The 17,462-nt window shown below is 38.1% G+C and overlaps 1 protein-coding gene across 1 annotated transcript; it reads right to left on the reverse strand.

The window, feature by feature from the left end:
- Positions 1–844: 844 nt before the first annotated feature.
- On the reverse strand, positions 845–1,627 carry lrrc3b (leucine rich repeat containing 3B). The gene has a single exon (XM_033975457.2). It carries the CDS (start codon positions 1,625–1,627, stop codon positions 845–847), a length of 783 nt encoding a protein of 260 aa, XP_033831348.1.
- Positions 1,628–17,462: the final 15,835 nt, after the last annotated feature.

Genomic DNA, 17,462 nt, shown 5'->3' on the forward strand with positions numbered 1-17,462 from the left:
GCTTGATTTTTGTTGCACTGTTTCTTGTGCATTTATTTATGTCCGATGAGAATCACACATGCTCACACTGCAAGAGCTGTGCGTCTCACTAATACCATGCAGTTCAAAGCCAAAACTGCACAAAGTACTGCCATGTGTTCCTTTTAATTTAGGAAAGTAAAATACAGTTACTCAAAATTAGTATTCAGAATATGTATTTTTGTTACATGTACTTGGTTACTTCCCAATGCTGTATTCCTGCTTATCTTTGGAATAACTTGAAAATGAAGTTAATTTGCTCTGCACTAGTTGACATTGAGTGTATCCTTCTGATTATTAAACCATGATGTGTTAATTAGGTACTACTAAAATGTATTTGAAATGCCTCTCCAACTATCCTCAGTTTCACACAGCCTATAGAAACCTGCTTTTGTTTTCTAATGTACCTTAAGGCAAGCAGAGGGGGTAGTTTCTGTAAAAAATCATTTGTATTTGAATTTAATTGTAGAAAGAGGAAACTTGTGTAAACATCTTTTGAAAAAGCTACTGATCGGTCATTTATTAGTTGTGTAGAAGTTACCATGCAGGAATAAGGGACTTTTTAGAAATATAGTTTTATAAGATTCCAAATTTCTGTCTATAAAAGCCTGTCGATATTGAAACCTGAGATTTCCAACTCGTAAGTATTTAATTATAGAAAAGAGTAGATTGATTACTCGGCCTTGGGTCTTCTATTCCATCATCCCTGGGAAGGACAAACAACAACACAACTTTTGAGTTACAAAGACTCCTACGACTCCAACAAAGTGGGTAACATTTTGGTTGTTGAGTGAATTTTTTTTTTTAGGAGTCTGTTGGCTTGCGTTTAGACAACAGTGCTTATATCGTCCGCTTCGTCCGGTTTCTTGGGCTTGCTTGGGAGCGATTTAAGGTACTCCAAATGCCGTCGTGCGTCCTCCTGATTCTGCCGCACATAGTAGACCACGTAGGAAATCACCATGGCGAACCAACCAAACATCGTGACAAGCATAGCGTAGTCTGTTGTCCTTTTTGCCAAGTTGCAAAGATCTGTGTCCACTGCCAAAAATGGCCGGCCTTCCTGGTCCCTTATTTCGGAACTCCGGCACAGCACCCTTGCGGCCGCCTCGTGGTTGTGCGCCATCCCTCCTATCGCCTGCTGTAAGGTGCAATCGCAGTGCCACGGGTTATCATCCACAATCACCCTTGCCTTCAACCTGGCGAACGCATCCTTATGGACGCTTGTAATCCGATTGTGCGAAAGGTCCAAGACTTGCAGTGTCGCTTCGATGCCACTGAAAGCGCCTTCACCAAGAGTCTCAACGATGTTGTATGACAAGTTCAACTCCCTCAGATACCGCAATCCGTGGAAAATCTGATCGGGAACTGTTCCGATTTGGTTGTGGTCGAGTCGCAGGAGAACGGTGTCCACTGGTAAACCCGCGGGTATCTCCTTGAAGCGGGCGTGGCTGCAGCTTACGTTCAAACCGTGCAGGTGGGAGTCCCGTTGGCAGATGCAGCCTTTGGGGCACATGCTAGCCGAGGGGAAGCACAGCGCCATGAGAACCAGGCTATGGAGCAGCAGGCACATGGGGAGAGAGCGCGACAGCCACACGTCCAGCAGAGTCATACCGGCCGCCAGCTGTTAGCACCAGCCGCATCCCGCCGCGGAACTCCGGAGAGGGGAGAAGGGTTGGCGGGGCAGGAGGTGAGTCAAAGCGCACATGGCATTGTGCGTGATCCTTTTTGGTCCTTTTACTGTTGATGGAGGGCACCCATGGGAGAGCGGACGGCGCGAAGTGGTGCTAGCATGGTGTGAACCCTGAAAGACATGGGAAGAGAAGCAGTGAGAAAGTGCGAGGGAGAATGCGTCTGAGCACTTTGTTGGAGGCAGTATAGCTGACGAAATAAATGGATTTTCAAAGACAGGTTTATTTTTAGCCTAGATGAAATATGGCAGAAATTAAAACTGTAATGTAATAATTCAAAAGTGAAATTACAAACTTTCATCAACTCGGTCTGTGGTCAGTACTTGTATGGCAATAAAGTATCAAAAATCAGATTCTAATCGGTAGTAAAACTCGAAACTAGATACTCTTTTGAGCAAGTATCAATAATAAAAAAAGTTACAGCTCAACATTATTCTAAAGCTGTTCAGGAAAGGTTCATTTCTGTTCTATGAATGTATCAGAACAAGTATAAGACTCATGGACAAGTATACACCCATGGACCACTGTGGAACCTACTGGACGACTGAGGGATTACGGATACAAGACCACACAGTAATATCCCTTAGTATCGAGTTTGAAATTTTAGTATCGTGAAAACACTATAATTAATTAATGTATCTGCCCCATGAAGATAAACATTTCGCACCACCAGGCCAAGTTATAGGTCTGGAGAGGCGAGCCCGGACACAGAACACATGTACTTTTTCTGAGATAAATAGATACCAACCAAAGTTATAGCCATACTTAAGTTCAACATTACGGCATTAAACTTAAATAAAATAATTCCAAGATATAAGGTATAATGTTTTACTGTGGGCCAGCATCACTAACAGAAAAGATACATAGTGCGCCTTAATGCAAACAACACACTATGCACTCCATTAGGGGGTATTTTACTTCTATTCGATTAGGGCCCGGGTATATCCCTAGATTAATCAAACATGCATGGATGACATTTAAAACCTTCAGGCATGTTCTTGATGAAGGAAACAGGGTTATAACATGGTAGAAAAAAAAACAAAAACATAATTCCCTTTCTTTAACATGTGATTTAAAGGAGAGATTAGATTGCACATAACAATCCCCTAAAAAGGTCTATAGAAAACCTTTTTACGCATTTCTATTGACCCCATCCACTTCACCGACTAACAACGTAAACAAAAATAGCAACTAGATGAAGATACCACATACATAGATTATTAAAACACAACTACAGTAAGGAAAAAAATGACTGAACTTGAAGCCAAAACTGTACTATCTCAAATGTGAAATGAGACAAAGATTTTTGTCAGAAACTGGATCAACAGCAGGGGTTTAGGAGATCAGCTCTTTAAAATCTCCCAAACAAACACAAGCGTACACGAGTGGAAGCCAAGAGCCCTAATTAGGCTCCGTTAACATAAATTAGGAAGACGCTCCAGGGAGGGCACGTGGGTCATTATCATTAGAGTATTTGTTATGAAATAATTGTGCCAGTTGGTGGTTGTTGCTAGGAAACGTACCCCAAAATCAATACTATGAATGATTTATAGCTCAATTATGTTCACTAATAAATTATGTAAATTCAAGTGCATAACTGTTACATACTTAAATGGTGGTATATTTGATGCAAGGGCCAATCATGTAATATAGAAAATTCTCTTTGTTTTTTAAAGTGCACTATGTAACTTTTCTGCCATTTAGCTATTATTGCATTGCCCGGAATGTTCCACAGTACGGCATTAAACGTATCAATGTTGCATTTATTTAATTACAGGTGTTTTTATTCTTCACAAATGTCTCGTGGTATACGCTTTGCTTTTGCCTCCATAGAGATAGATATGGGTTAATGCCCAACTGTGGAACATTTTAGGCAACTACGGGAACATTAACACTTAAGAAAAGACTGAAACATGAACGGATAAACCAATACAAGAATCCGATGCATTTCAGAACATGTTTGTAGAGGTCTATACAACAGGTACAAAAGGTTTCTCTGTATAAAGACGGGATATTTTTTTCTTTGTAGAGAACTATTATCTAAAAATTGGCAGACTGTGATTTCATAAATGAGCCATCTCAAATTGCGATTCAGATTGCTTCAAACTGCCCATCTAAGCTTTCTAGGCTCATCATTTTGAAAGTAATTCATTATCCGAATCCATTTTAAATGTACAATATTAAAAAAAAAAAAACATGAGCTGCAATAAATATATGGCAAAATGAAACACTTTAGTAATAGTTATTTTGTACTTATAATGATCCATAAAAGTTACTACTGAACCCTCTACAGCTCAGATCTCATAGTCATAGAATAGAACAAAATGTTTCACATTAGTACAAAGAAAAAAGTACTCATGACAAATATTGATCCACAAAGATTATTCTACCAAGTATCATTTTTGAATTGATAAAGTGGCTGCAAGATTAATCGAAATCAAATCGAACTCGGATCAAAATCACAATTCAAATGGACAAAACAAGCAAACTGCAAGGGTTCCAATATTTTACGTACCGCTACCTTAATTTCCTCCAAAAACAACAAAATGTCCTGTCTTATTCTGCACACAAACTGTAACCCTGTAGTCTGCACAAACATGTTCTGAAATGTGATTCTTGTATTAGTTTGTCAGTTCATATTTCAGTCTTTTTGTCAATTCTTCTGGATGTGAATAAAATATGAACTTTGACCAAAATCCTATTATTAAAACATAAATCACAAATCTAATGGCAATCACAACGCTTGCCTGCATCGTTCTGTCCTACGATGAGAACTTTCACGTGTCGGCCTCCCTCTGGTGCCTAGTCAGGAGTAAACGTAGGGAATCATCGTTTCAGTTTTAATCTTCCTGACGATGTGACAGGCCTCTACTTTGACAATGTTTAAATCGAGGCTCAAATCGCTTTTGTTTAGCTGTGCATATGACTGGAAGGATTTATTCTGCACTCTTCTCTATTAATGTTAATGTTTATGATGATTATTTAGGCTTTGATTTGTTGTATTGTGATTTGAATGTCTTTCTTGTTCTGTAAAGCACTTTGAATTACTTTGTGAACGAATTGCGCTGTACAAATAAACTTGCTTCGCCTTACGATATAGTAATGGGTAATAGTAGTTATCGCCACGTGCCTGTCCCCATTGACGTCTTTTAGCTACATCACAGTCCATTCTTTCAGCTGTGACCAGATTCACCATGGCAGCTGTACGGCGTAAGTGCAAACAGGCTCCGACACCCCTGCCTCCCTTCGCCTTTTCTCAACTGGGCTGGCCTGGGCACGCTATACGGAAAGTCCATTATCTGACAGCGCATTGATCAGGCCTAACAAGACAAACTGCTAAGACGCGTTTTCTCAGTCTTAATGCAGATATAATTGGTCTTCCATCAAGTCCCACTAAAGACACTCAATATGCATACAGGAGACTGGGCTTTCACTTATAATTGCTTTTGCTGCTCGTATGCGCTTCTCTATACGGAACAATAGGAAGTCGCTCAAGAAAGAACAGGAATGGTCTAATGGCGGAAAGTATAGCACGGATTAATAATGTATGTTTTAAACCCATCTATTCGCTATGACCAATGACATGAGCAAGTTAAGGGGAGACAGTACAGGCGAAACTCATTCAGTTTTCGTTTTTTTGTCAGTTTGGTCTCAGCTTTCATGCGAAAACAACAACATTCTGCAACAAATGGTATTTTAATATTTAATTTAAAGTGCCCATATTATACTATTTTATGATCTATGTTATAATGTTTCCTCATCACAAAAACAGACCTGCAGTTGTGTTTTGTTTCATTCACACGTTTAACACACAAACCCTGCAGATTTAGGCTGTGTTCTTCTCTCAAATGGAAAACACTTTATTCCACCTTGTGATGTCATGTGGTAATACAGGAAGTGCTCGACTGTGTTTTTAAACTCCATACAGCTTTACTAGAATCATTTGGATGATTTCAGTCTTGGAATTGCCAATCTCTACTGAAGTAAAGTTAAATGGTAGATGTTAACTTGAAAACTAGCACTTCGTGACATCACAAGGTGGAACAGAGCAGATTAATAATAAAGTGTTACCAAAATATGTGTGAATGAAACAAAACACAACTACAGGTATGTTTTTGATGAGGTAACAACATTATATCATGGCCTAAAGCTCACATGAGTCACTTTTGTGTAATGTAGGACCTTTATTCAACTTTCATCCATAGAGTTATATGGGGCATTGTATCTTCAAAAGCCGTTGTCTAATGAAAAGATTTTTTGACATCTAATTCCAAATCTGATGTATTCAAGTGTTAACTCCAAAGAATGAGGGAAAAATTCGAATTTTTAGGTACATTTTCAGTCAGATTTAGTTTACTCTAAAACTAAATTAGATATCCTCTTAGTATCTAATATGTCAACAAAAAGAAACAAGAAATTTAAACCTGGCTCTTTCCATGTTTCTGTTTTGAATGTTCCAAAAAATGCTGTATGCTTTATTTTTATATGAAAAACATTATGCGGTGAAAAACCTGTAATATGTAAGTAAAGTAAACTACAGATTTTTACCAATTTACTTATATAGTTTCAGCTTAGAGGATATGGGAAAAGAGACCATAATAAGCATGAGGGTATTTATAAAGTAAAAAGTTTATTTAAAAAATCATTGGTAATGTAACTAAATTATATCCAAATATGACAATGTTAAAATATTTTATTATAATTATCTTTGGTATAATTGGAGTAATTCAATATGTTTTCAGGGGTTGTCCAGGCCAAGCCTCCACCTCACCCTGTCCGCTGCAAATTCATAAATCTTTTCTTTAATCTTCCTCTAGATCAATGTGAGCGTAATGTAAATCAAAATTTCATCACGATTCATGGCAGCATTCACTTTTGCACAAACGCCACATCAAAGCAGGATTAAACTAGAAAAAAAACAAAAAACAACTAAACTAAACTTTGAATAGATCAGTTGACCAATAGACGAGTACAAGACAAACTAAATCTACATCTGGACTAAACTGGCCCAAACCAGGTCCAAATCAGGACCAGTAGGAATGCACCTGGAGGTGACATATCTACTCTTCAAACAGTCCAGCTTTACTCTTTACTCTTTTAGCTATGGCTCCTACGACAACTAGGGGATTATACAAACATCTTGAGATTCACACATCACTGAGATTGGTTAAATCCACCTGTCACTCACACAGAGGCTGGATGAGGGAATGTGTCTAGGTTTGAGCATGTTTTAAACACTGAATCACAATATAGCATATTGTCACAGGGATAATTGTCACTGTTCCACATTGTGACATCATTAGGTGGCAATCCAGAAACTGCTCCTCCACCAAACCCATCTTGACCATTAAAGTAATTAATTCATCCAAGTTTTGAAACCAGCAGCTACTATTTTAGCTTCATCTAGGCATCTAGGCATTCACACAATAGACTATATATATATTTATAAATGGACATAGCTAATCACTAGCCGCTGCGTCCCAAATAGGAAGTGAGCATGGGCACGTTTCGAGCTCCATTGGCTCTGGTTCCAATTCACTTTCTCTTGAAAAATCTTCGCTCCTCTCTCTGTAACTGCTGCGGTCAGCCTTGTCATTTTGGTCTTAAAATGTTTGTATTAACCTGCTCTACAAGATCCTGGTCTTTTTCTTTCAGGTTTGCTTGAAAAATGGGCGGGGAAGGGCGTTAACTTCAACAGCCTCACGCTAGATTGGCTCTTTGGTTGCTATGATACTTGTGGCCTTGCCTCGATGAGCTTGATGTGGCTGGAGCTGAACTCTATGGGTGACGTCACACTCCCTTAGTCCACTTCTTTATACAGTCTGTGGTCTATGGTATATGCACTATAACAGACTGAGCTAGGACTAAACAGCACCAAACAAAGTCTAGATTAGGACTCAAATTGGGTTAAAACCAGGACCAAATGAGGAGGGTGAAAGCGCTCCTTGCTCTGCTTGACCTTGAACTGTGGAGCTGAATGACTTCAACACATATTCTTTTAAACTACTTGAAATATCAATCCTAACCTGCTGAAAAGTAATTTGATAAGCCAGACCAACTCATAATTGGACCTTTAATTGTATATTGACTAATTCTCACTGAGAAACTGTGATTTTCCTCATTTTGAAACTCATGGACAGAGAAATTAGGACTGTTGCCACAACGATAATGAAAAAACCCCAGAAAGTCCTCAAAATATTGCTCATAACAGAAAGTCGAGGACCCTAATTGGTGCAAGTCACGACACAGCAACAGCCCCTCACCTTTGTCAAAAAAATCCAACTGCCAAATGATCCATTTTGAGACTGATAATGCAGTTTTACGGATCAGTAATCGCACTGGTGTTGGGATGAGAGCGCTGATTACTAGTTGGTTTAGCATCAGCAGTAGAGTAATGGAGAATACAGGGCAGCTTGTTTCAACATTAACCTCTAAAGCCAATAAAAGACATTATCACTATTAGGAAATAAAAAGCTTTTGTTCGAGTATGTCAAAGCTATAGCTAGATTAAACGCCAAAGCAAAGAGTAATGCAAGGCAGAGAACTCCACAAATTGCTAATGCTGTACTCCTGTAGGGATCACCAGATACTTGTGTAGGTATGAAACGAAGCCTGTTATTTAGCCTTCAAATGACTACAGAACGACCTTGTATGAATGCAGGTTCAAACATTAGAAACAAAAATCCGCCTGTAAATAGTTTTATTACATCTAATTAAAGATCCAATCGGTTATATCGGCTGCACAGTGTTTCAGTATCGGTGCAGATATTCAAGACCAAGATAGAGTTTAGTGCCACACTGCAACATTCCAGGCAACGACATCTCCATGGAGACAGGCAAGTGGCAGACCCCCACCAGCAAAGTAGATTTCAGTGTGCTTTAACATTCATCCATCCATTTTTATCTAAATCTAGAGACTGAGTAAGGGCTGGATGATGACTTGAAATCATATCAAAATTGCTATTTGAATAGTTGTAGTCAGACCTGCCAAGAGTTTCCTCCAAATATGTCATGTAGATTTTAACAAATGTGAATGGAAATACAAGGGACTCTTGTATTGTAGCTACAGCAGTATATCAGTGGTCTTTCAACTAATGCTGCTAGTAGATGTTTAATAATATTTGGAATTGCAATTAAAGTAAAATGAAAATGGATTTAAGAAAAAATAGATCAAGAGAACAGGAAAAAATTACCTTTCCTGAAAGTTTTGATCAGCAATGTCAGAACTAGTAGAAGACCACATTAAAAACTACTATTATTTTGTATTGAAAATGCCTAAAAATCAGTTTTGAGTTTGTGGTATATAAAATACTGAGACATTTCCTTAGCATTGGGTTTTAAATTACCATGTTTTCCCAAACCTTAGACTTGGCAGCCAAATGCCACTCTGAGACCCGTTCTTTGGGTTTCTCCTGGCTTCATAAATACAAGTGCGACATGCATCCAGCACTGTCTGTCACCTCCAGATACAGTGACAACAGCACACTCACCTGCGATCACACAAGCCTGGTCTCACCCTGCACCCCTGCACACACGGGAGAGCCAGTCTGCAGGGTAAAAATATCAACTGCTGTGAGACTGAAAAAAATCTATTGGACTGTGAAAGATACTGCTTGGTTTCAGAAGGCATCATGGTATTCTACAGGGCAAGAACGTTTAATACAGATGGGGTAAAGTGCAATCAGTATGTTAGAGTTTGCATGTTCTCCCCGTGTCTGGGTGGGTTTTTTGTCGAGGCACTCCTGACATCATCACACACGCACTATAGGCAAAATACTCTGGCTAAGGTAGTCTTGATCAAGTGGAAAACGTTAAAAGACGGGTCATTTTACTTCTACTTCTATGTTAACTGCTAACACATATCATAATTAGATCACCATGTTACCTTTTATTGTTTTAAAAATGCTATATTCACCAAAAGCAACGTATTAACATGTTTTCCGTTCCGTTTTTGCAGCTTTGAACCTCCCCTCTCTCCACTCCCCCTTCAGAGTGCTATCACAACACAATCTGCGTGCATCTCGCTGTTAAGTTGTTGTGTAATACGTATTGTAATACGTCACAGTTCAACTTGTGTGTGAAGTGGGAGTCCTGGGGTTACCTTCCAGTTCGCAAATGGGAATTGCCATCTTAAGAGGCATTCCAGGGTATTTTTTTCAAGCCGGAGGTGGGAAATATTCCAGTTACAAGTTGTTGGGAATGCATCATAAGGACGTTTGGTGCATCTTTTTTCAGATTAGACACAAAACGCTATAGCAGTGGTTCACAAACTTTTTCTCCCAGCAACCCCTATTGTATGCGTGGATAGATTTGTGACCCCCACATCATTCTCCAACCTGATAAGCTGCTGTTTTATAAGGAAAATAAAAGTAGTTTACGTTTAATAAAGATGCAATTGTTATAAAATGCTACAAAGAAGCAATTCACATGCTATCTCATCATTAAAATTTGCATAATCTAAAAAAAAATAAATAAATCATCGAGATACTCTGAGAATCTTTGAGGATGCAAATATGGCTACTGAGACAAAGGTTAGGAATGACTGCTCTATAGCACAATAAAAAGGTTAAAAACATGATAATATATACCATGCTAGTATATTTATATATTGTATTTCTAATTTCTCCCCAAACATGTTCACTCCTCAGCTCTCCAAACCCTGAGCCTATTTGTTCCTGCACTTCCTTTCACACGAGTAAAATACATTTCACAGGTGACTCTCTGCTGGATTTCTGTCTCTGGCTCTGGTCCAACTCTGTGATTGATATTTGTATGAGAGCCGCCGCTGTTCATCTGATGTGAGACTGAGCCAATCAGGAGGCCAGCAGGAAGCAGCGCTGAATCCATTTGCATTTTCCCTCTTGTTAAAACACTCAATGCTCAACTCACTCTCAAACCTCTTACATGTCCAACCAGGGAATATGTATGGTCCTTAAAAGGTAGACTACTGTAGTGGTTTCAAAACTACTTCTGTGTACATTAGCTTGGTATTGCAAATAGATGAATGAATACACTATGGGGCGCCCTGCAGTGACTATAGGGATGGTCTGATATAGATTTTTTTCAGCCAATCGTTTTTTGCCAATTCACGTCACGCAGGGTAGTCAGCAGATACTGATGTAGTCGGCTGCGTGCTGGATTATAAAGGGCAGAGACAGTTATTCATTTTCAAACTCAAAATCTCCTAAAAACTGATTTAACATTGATAATTTGGACAGCTAATGCATGTTTCATTTGGATTAACATTCATTTTCATTTGTTACAGCTAGAACCAACATGGTGCTAGATGGCATTTTGGTAACCCCACTGGCAAAAATATATAACAAGACCCACAGATTGGAGTAACGTTGTAGTAAAATTCACAAATATTTTGCATAATGCCCCCTCTATAAGGTTAAGGTATAATTCCCTGTGGAAAAATGTATTTTAATGTTTATATTGAGCTAGACTTGGTCAGAATGCTGCTGCTGCTGCTGCTGATTTGTAAACCAACCAACACTTTATAGCGTCATTACTCCTCTGTTTACATTTGAACTCAGCTGTTGTTTAAAGCTGCACTATGTAGCTTTTTCCAGTGGGAGTTGGGTGTGTGCCTCATGTTCATCACCATGAAGATGTTATTGCTCTACCAAGAATGTTCCACAGTATAGCATACCAAATACCTACAAGGACATGCATTCTTACTGTGAGCAGATTCGCCTTTCCACAGATCTGACCTGTAACTTCATCTGGTAGCATCATCTGCTCGTCGCCACGGAACCATACTGTGGAACATTCCAGGTGCAGCAAAGCATCAGAAATGTGCACCTTCAACTTCAAATGTTTTGGTGCATTGTTAATTATTTTCAATATGTGGCCAGTACCAATATGTGAAAGATAAAAAACACACACTGTAGTGGTGAGCAGAATACTAGGGCTGAATGATTTGGAAAAAATAATTGCGATTATTTTTACTAATAGGAAAAAGTTCACATGTCGCACCCACAAGAGTTGACAAAACAACTGAAATATGAAATGACAAATTAATACAAGAATCACACTGCAGAACATTTTTGTACAAATCTAAGGAAGAAATAATGGCACTTAAAGAGGGGCTATTATGCAAAATAGATATTTTGGAGCTGAAGAGGTTTTAGATGCCATCCATGCATGTTTGAGTATTTTAGCATTCTTTCCTGTGCTCTAATCTTATTTTCCTTATGGTTAACTGTATAATTCTGCAGTACATCATCCATGCTCCTACATGACAATTCTCCCTATAATATACAAAACTGTACACAACAACTTGACAAACCTTACGTGACGTGCAGTAGTTTTCTTCGGCAAATATAGCATTTTCAAAACAATAAAAAGCCACATGGTGATCTAAATATGTTATGCGTAGTAGTTTATACCCCATAGAAGTAAAATACCCCGTCTTTTTAAAAATGCAGCCTTTATGATTAGCTAATTACATCCATTAAAGCTGTGACTTCGATTACGTTTAATCTTGCAGGCCTAGTCACAAGCACAATACATCACTGTGGTTATAGATACAATCCACTGCAGACAAAATACTAGTTTCAAATCTTGCTACGGGATCTTGAAAACAAAAGGTTACACTCCCACATCACCCCAAACCAGACTAGACTGTTGAGGTATAAGGCTCTAAAACTGTCCACTTCTGTTACCCACATCCCAGGGTTTTTTTTTATTATGGTGAAGACTCCTGCGGAAGGCTACAGGTCACTACCCTGAGCTTCAATATTTACCCAGCTGCTGCCCCATCACAGAGTATTGTGTCTGGAACATTCACTCTGATATATGTCCCCTTTATTACTGTCATTAAAATCATAACACATTGTTCGTCACACAATGGTTCTGCAAAATAACCTCTTGATCTCTAGTAAACACATGTTAATATCATAATGACGTGGAATTAATACAGCCGAGTAAACATCTCAGTTGTATTGAGTTATCCAAATACTGTATGATGAAACTGAGCTCGCATAGACCCTGATGAAAAATAACTTGATTAGCTGCAAGCACTTTATAATATTAAAATTGGCCCTTAGAGCAGAGAAGATTGGCTCTAGTCTATATTGATGGCTGGTGAAGCAATGTAAAAGTGGCAAGTCGTGAAATCCATAAAAAAATAGAGCAGATATTGGGCAGAACTCCAAAATGCATTACGCTGTAATATTGACAAACACATTATAATTTCATATGGATAAGTGCAGCCTTACTCAGAAATAGAAACCTACAAGATGTTTCCTCTCCAGAAAATTGGTCTGCCAATGCAGTATCCATGAAGACAAGCCCGTGGTGAGCCATTCAGCAGAAAACTTACTTGTTGCACCTTTAAAGAAGACATTTTGTGTTTGTGTCTCTCATGGACATTTATGTTATAATTTGGACAGTTCAAATCACAATATTCATCTCAAATGACTTAATATAACATCACGTTAGCGAGTAGCAGGTTTTTTTTTCATATGTAACTAAATATATGATGTAAATTTATGTAAATGTACATTTTTATGTTAATTTATGATGATTATTTATTTTTTTATTTGTTGTATTGTGATTTTAATGCCTTTCTTGTTCTGTAAAGCACTTTGAATGACTTTGTGTACAAATTGTGCTGTACAGGTAAACTTGCCTCACCTAAGAAAATTTAATTGGAGAAAAAAAGTAAGTACAGACCAGTGGGTGTACACGGGGAAAATGAGAGTTAATCAGCAAAATGGCATCTTGACGATAAGCAATTAAAGATTGCTGAAACATGCACGAATCACTCCAAATACAAGTTCAGGTGAGTAAATGGTGAGGGAAAACAACTATAACATAGTTAGTAAAAACACTTTTGCATAATAGGTCTCCTTGAATGCACACTGAAATATCCAATTTAGCCTTTTATAAATACAACGTGAATTCTTATACAACAGTTCTTCTGAGAATCTCTACTTGTGTACAGGACAATACTTTTCACCAGCTTATATGAAAAAGCTCTATATTGTTGGCTTAGAACAAATGGAAAAGAGGCACTGATCCAGGACGCTGAGGCAAATGTCTCCTCTAATGGAAAAATCTATTGTTTGTTGTTGCTCCAGAACAAGATGTAACTACTGTCTGTGTGTAAAGCCAAGTTACAGCATTCAATTGCACAAAATGTAAGAAATTAAATAAAATTATGATGAATCAACTTTTTGACCTTTTAAATATTTTGTTTTGCATCAATAAAACAAAGCTATTTTCAATCATATACCTATCTCTACCAGAAGAGAGACACAGGAGAAGAGAGAACACATTTCTAGGAGGTTTGGTTGTAAAAAAGGATGAAATACTAAAGGTGCATTGTTTAACTTTTCTGCAGCTTGTTTCTATAGTGATTTTATTGCTTTGCCTGGAATATTCAACATTATTCTTCCATAAATCCTGTATATTTAAGCTGAGTTCTTCCCTCAAACAGAAAACACTCTGTTCCACCTTGTGATGTCATGTGATAATACAGGAAGTGCTCCACTCTGTTTTTAAACTCCATACACCTTCACTAGAATCATTTGGATAATTTCAGCTCTGGAAATGCCCATCTCCACAAACTAAAAGTAAAAGGAGTTGTTAACTTGAAAATGACCACTGCATGACATCACAAGGTGGAACAGAGCATTTTGAGCTTTGGAGATGTAGACAGACTAAAGAGTTGAGTGAATGAAACAAAACACAACTCCAGGTCTGTTTTTGATGAGGTAACAACATTCTGATGTGGCTTAAAGCTCAGGAGAGTCACTTTTGTGTAATATAGGACCTCCTTTGAATAAGAATCCTTTTAAGACCATTTCTGTTTCACCATTCATTTTAACAAGGCTTTTGGGATATCGGGTAATAAGCATGTTTTGAAGTGCTTCCTGTTTGCTAATGTGATGCTAACTGGAAAAGAAAGAGGTACATCTCCATTAGAAGCTCTGAAAGTGTGAGTCTGTAAACTACTTCAGGATGTTTTGGCCATGGGGATATATTTAACTGGACAGAAGGCAATCGCAATACATATAACAAGACCGGAAGACTGAAACCATTTTGATAACTGATACTTTGCAGTGGCATCATGATGGGGTGTTCTGCATGTATGTCTATGCCGGAATGTTCAGCAGTTTCCATGGTGATACAATGCACACACAGGCAAACACAAGTAAAAAAGTCTGAAAACTCAAGAAAAAATACAACATGGATTTAAACAGCACATTTTCAGGAGCCTGTGATCAATACAAGTGTCCACGGGCATGTTTAGGTGTTTCATTTTCAACAAAAAAAGGTGAGAGTGACTAACAGAAAAACTGTGTAAGAGACATGTCTAACACCACAAATCAGCTCACCTGTTGTACATTCCGCTAAGTCAGTTCTTTTGGGTCAGATGTGGCTAAAACAAAACTCAGATTAAAGTCTGACTTGAGTAACAGCTTCAGAGAGAGTTAGCTGCAGCATCACACCTTCAGGGAACGTGGATGCGGATTTCCAGTTGAAATATCATTGTAGACTAAAGCAACGCTTGGTAACAAGATCTGATTGGTTGTCTGTATCTAACTGTAAACATTTGATTAGCCAAAACCTGAATTAAGAGCTTAAGACGTTGCTACAATATGCTGGTAAATTCATGCATGTTAATACTAGCATTGTGCCAATGGGATCGTGAGCTGCAGGTGGCAAAGTTGCACTAAGGAACTTTTCTGGAGGGAGGCAATCCTCATGGAGATGTGTGATAATACATGATTTTTTTTTTTTTTTTACCTTTTGTCTAATAGAGATTGGAAATTCCAGGGCTAAACATATCCAGGCGATTCTTGTGAACAGATATGGCGTTCATAAAAAAACAACAACAACTGTGGAGCACTTCCTGTTCTACCAAGATGACATCACAAGTTAGAATAGAGTGTTTCTGTTTGAGCAAAGAACTCAGGTTAAATATGCTGATTTTGTGCGTTTAAACATGTGTGAATGAAGCAAAACGCAATTCCAGGTATGTTTTTGATGAGGAAACATGTTCACACAGATCAGAAAATAGCGTAATATGGGCCCTTTAAACAAAGAACCTTGACATCCCTCGCTGCCAGTCAAAAGTAGACTGTATGGCACTGTATTCAACAACAAAATATTGATTATGATGCAACGTTTTCTTCAGATTATACAGACCGCAATGATCACATAATATCCCCCCTGTCAGGTCACTTCCTCCACAAATCTTTTCTTTGGAATTCTTTAGGCTATTTCATCTCTATCTTGTATATTTAACCTCTATTGATTACACTGAGTCACTTGAGTTCACTGGAGATTTTATGCACACAGGCAGTGCTCGGCTGTACTTGAAAACTGATTTTTATACAGCTAAAGTGGAGCTCTATGGACACTGCTGTTCTGAACACCATATAGATTAGAATGAGTCAGACCTTGAAACGTATTGGAGAATTTAAAGTAATTTTACAAAAGTGATGCAGCAAAATAGACAACTTATGTGTGTCTGTTTCAAGAGGGGGTGTTTTACTTCTATGGGGTATTAACTGCTAATGCACAACATATTTAGATCACCATGTTAACTTTTAGTGTTTTGAAAATGCTATATTTGCTGAAAACATTGAATTACCATGGTCTGAATCTCCCTCTCCCTTTGCTCTCTGCACCAAGTCACTCCCCCTTCAGAGCACTATCACAATACAATCAGCTAAAGAAAGTACTGCACATTGCATCAGGTTTGTCAAATTGTTTTGTATCATGTTTTTGTACATTTATGGAGAATTGTCACGTGGGAGCATGGATAACGTAAAATTGTGGGCTGAGCTTTGGACAGCATCTTACAGCTAACCATAAGGGCCCAGGAGAGATCGCAAAATGAGTCAAACATGCATGGATAACATCTAAAACACATGTGTCAAACTCAAGGCCCGTGGGCAAAATGTGGCCCGCCAGGTCATGTTATGTGGCCCACGAAAAAAGTAAGTTAAAAGGTATGACTGTCTTAAAATATCAGTTTATCAGGAGATACACAGTTGCACAGACATTTTTTCATATCTATGCAAATCCATATGCAAGATTTGTAAGCAGTTGCATTTATTTTACATTACTATTATTATATTATTATTATATATTATTTTATATTATTTGGTTACATTTATCTTATAGTTACATCTGGCCCTTTGAGAGCGACCATTTTGATGATGTGGCCCTCTGTGGAAATACACACACCTGATCTAAAACCTCTTCAAGCATGTTTTTGATGAGGTAATGACACGAGTGACTGACAGGTGTGTTTAATAAATTACAGTGAAGCGTGTATGTTTGCAGATGGAGGTGGACAGTATTGAACTAGTATTGAAACTAGAGAAAACTCATTTGAACAAATATTAAAGCAGACTTATAATACAAAATCAACTTTTCAGAGCTTCTAACCATGTTATACTTCCCTTCTAATTTGTCCTCTTTAAGTTTGAAGTTTTTGGGGTGATTCTTCTTCAATTGCTGATCAACCTCCATTTTCATCACCACCAGTACACGCCCACTTCTCTCTACTTACTTCGTTGTCCAATTTCATTTTCTTAATCAGTGATATGCATCAGATTCAGCAGCGTCACACAGTCATTTTGGTACAAATGATACAAATTTCAACGTGATGTGCCGCTATCCTATGGAGAAGCCGACAATTTCACAGCTCTTTGTTGTGATGATGTTTATGGCGACATTAGCTCTCATTGGGCACCACAGTTTTCTAACGCAAAAAGCTAAGTTGCTTTA

The sequence above is a fragment of the Periophthalmus magnuspinnatus genome, chromosome 11 (assembly GCF_009829125.3).
Source record: "Periophthalmus magnuspinnatus isolate fPerMag1 chromosome 11, fPerMag1.2.pri, whole genome shotgun sequence".
Lineage (NCBI taxonomy): Eukaryota > Metazoa > Chordata > Actinopteri > Gobiiformes > Gobiidae > Periophthalmus > Periophthalmus magnuspinnatus.

Bases quoted from the DNA above. Each gene is read 5' to 3' on its own strand.
- lrrc3b (XM_033975457.2), bottom strand. From the start codon at position 1,627: ATGACTCTGCTGGACGTGTGGCTGTCGCGCTCTCTCCCCATGTGCCTG.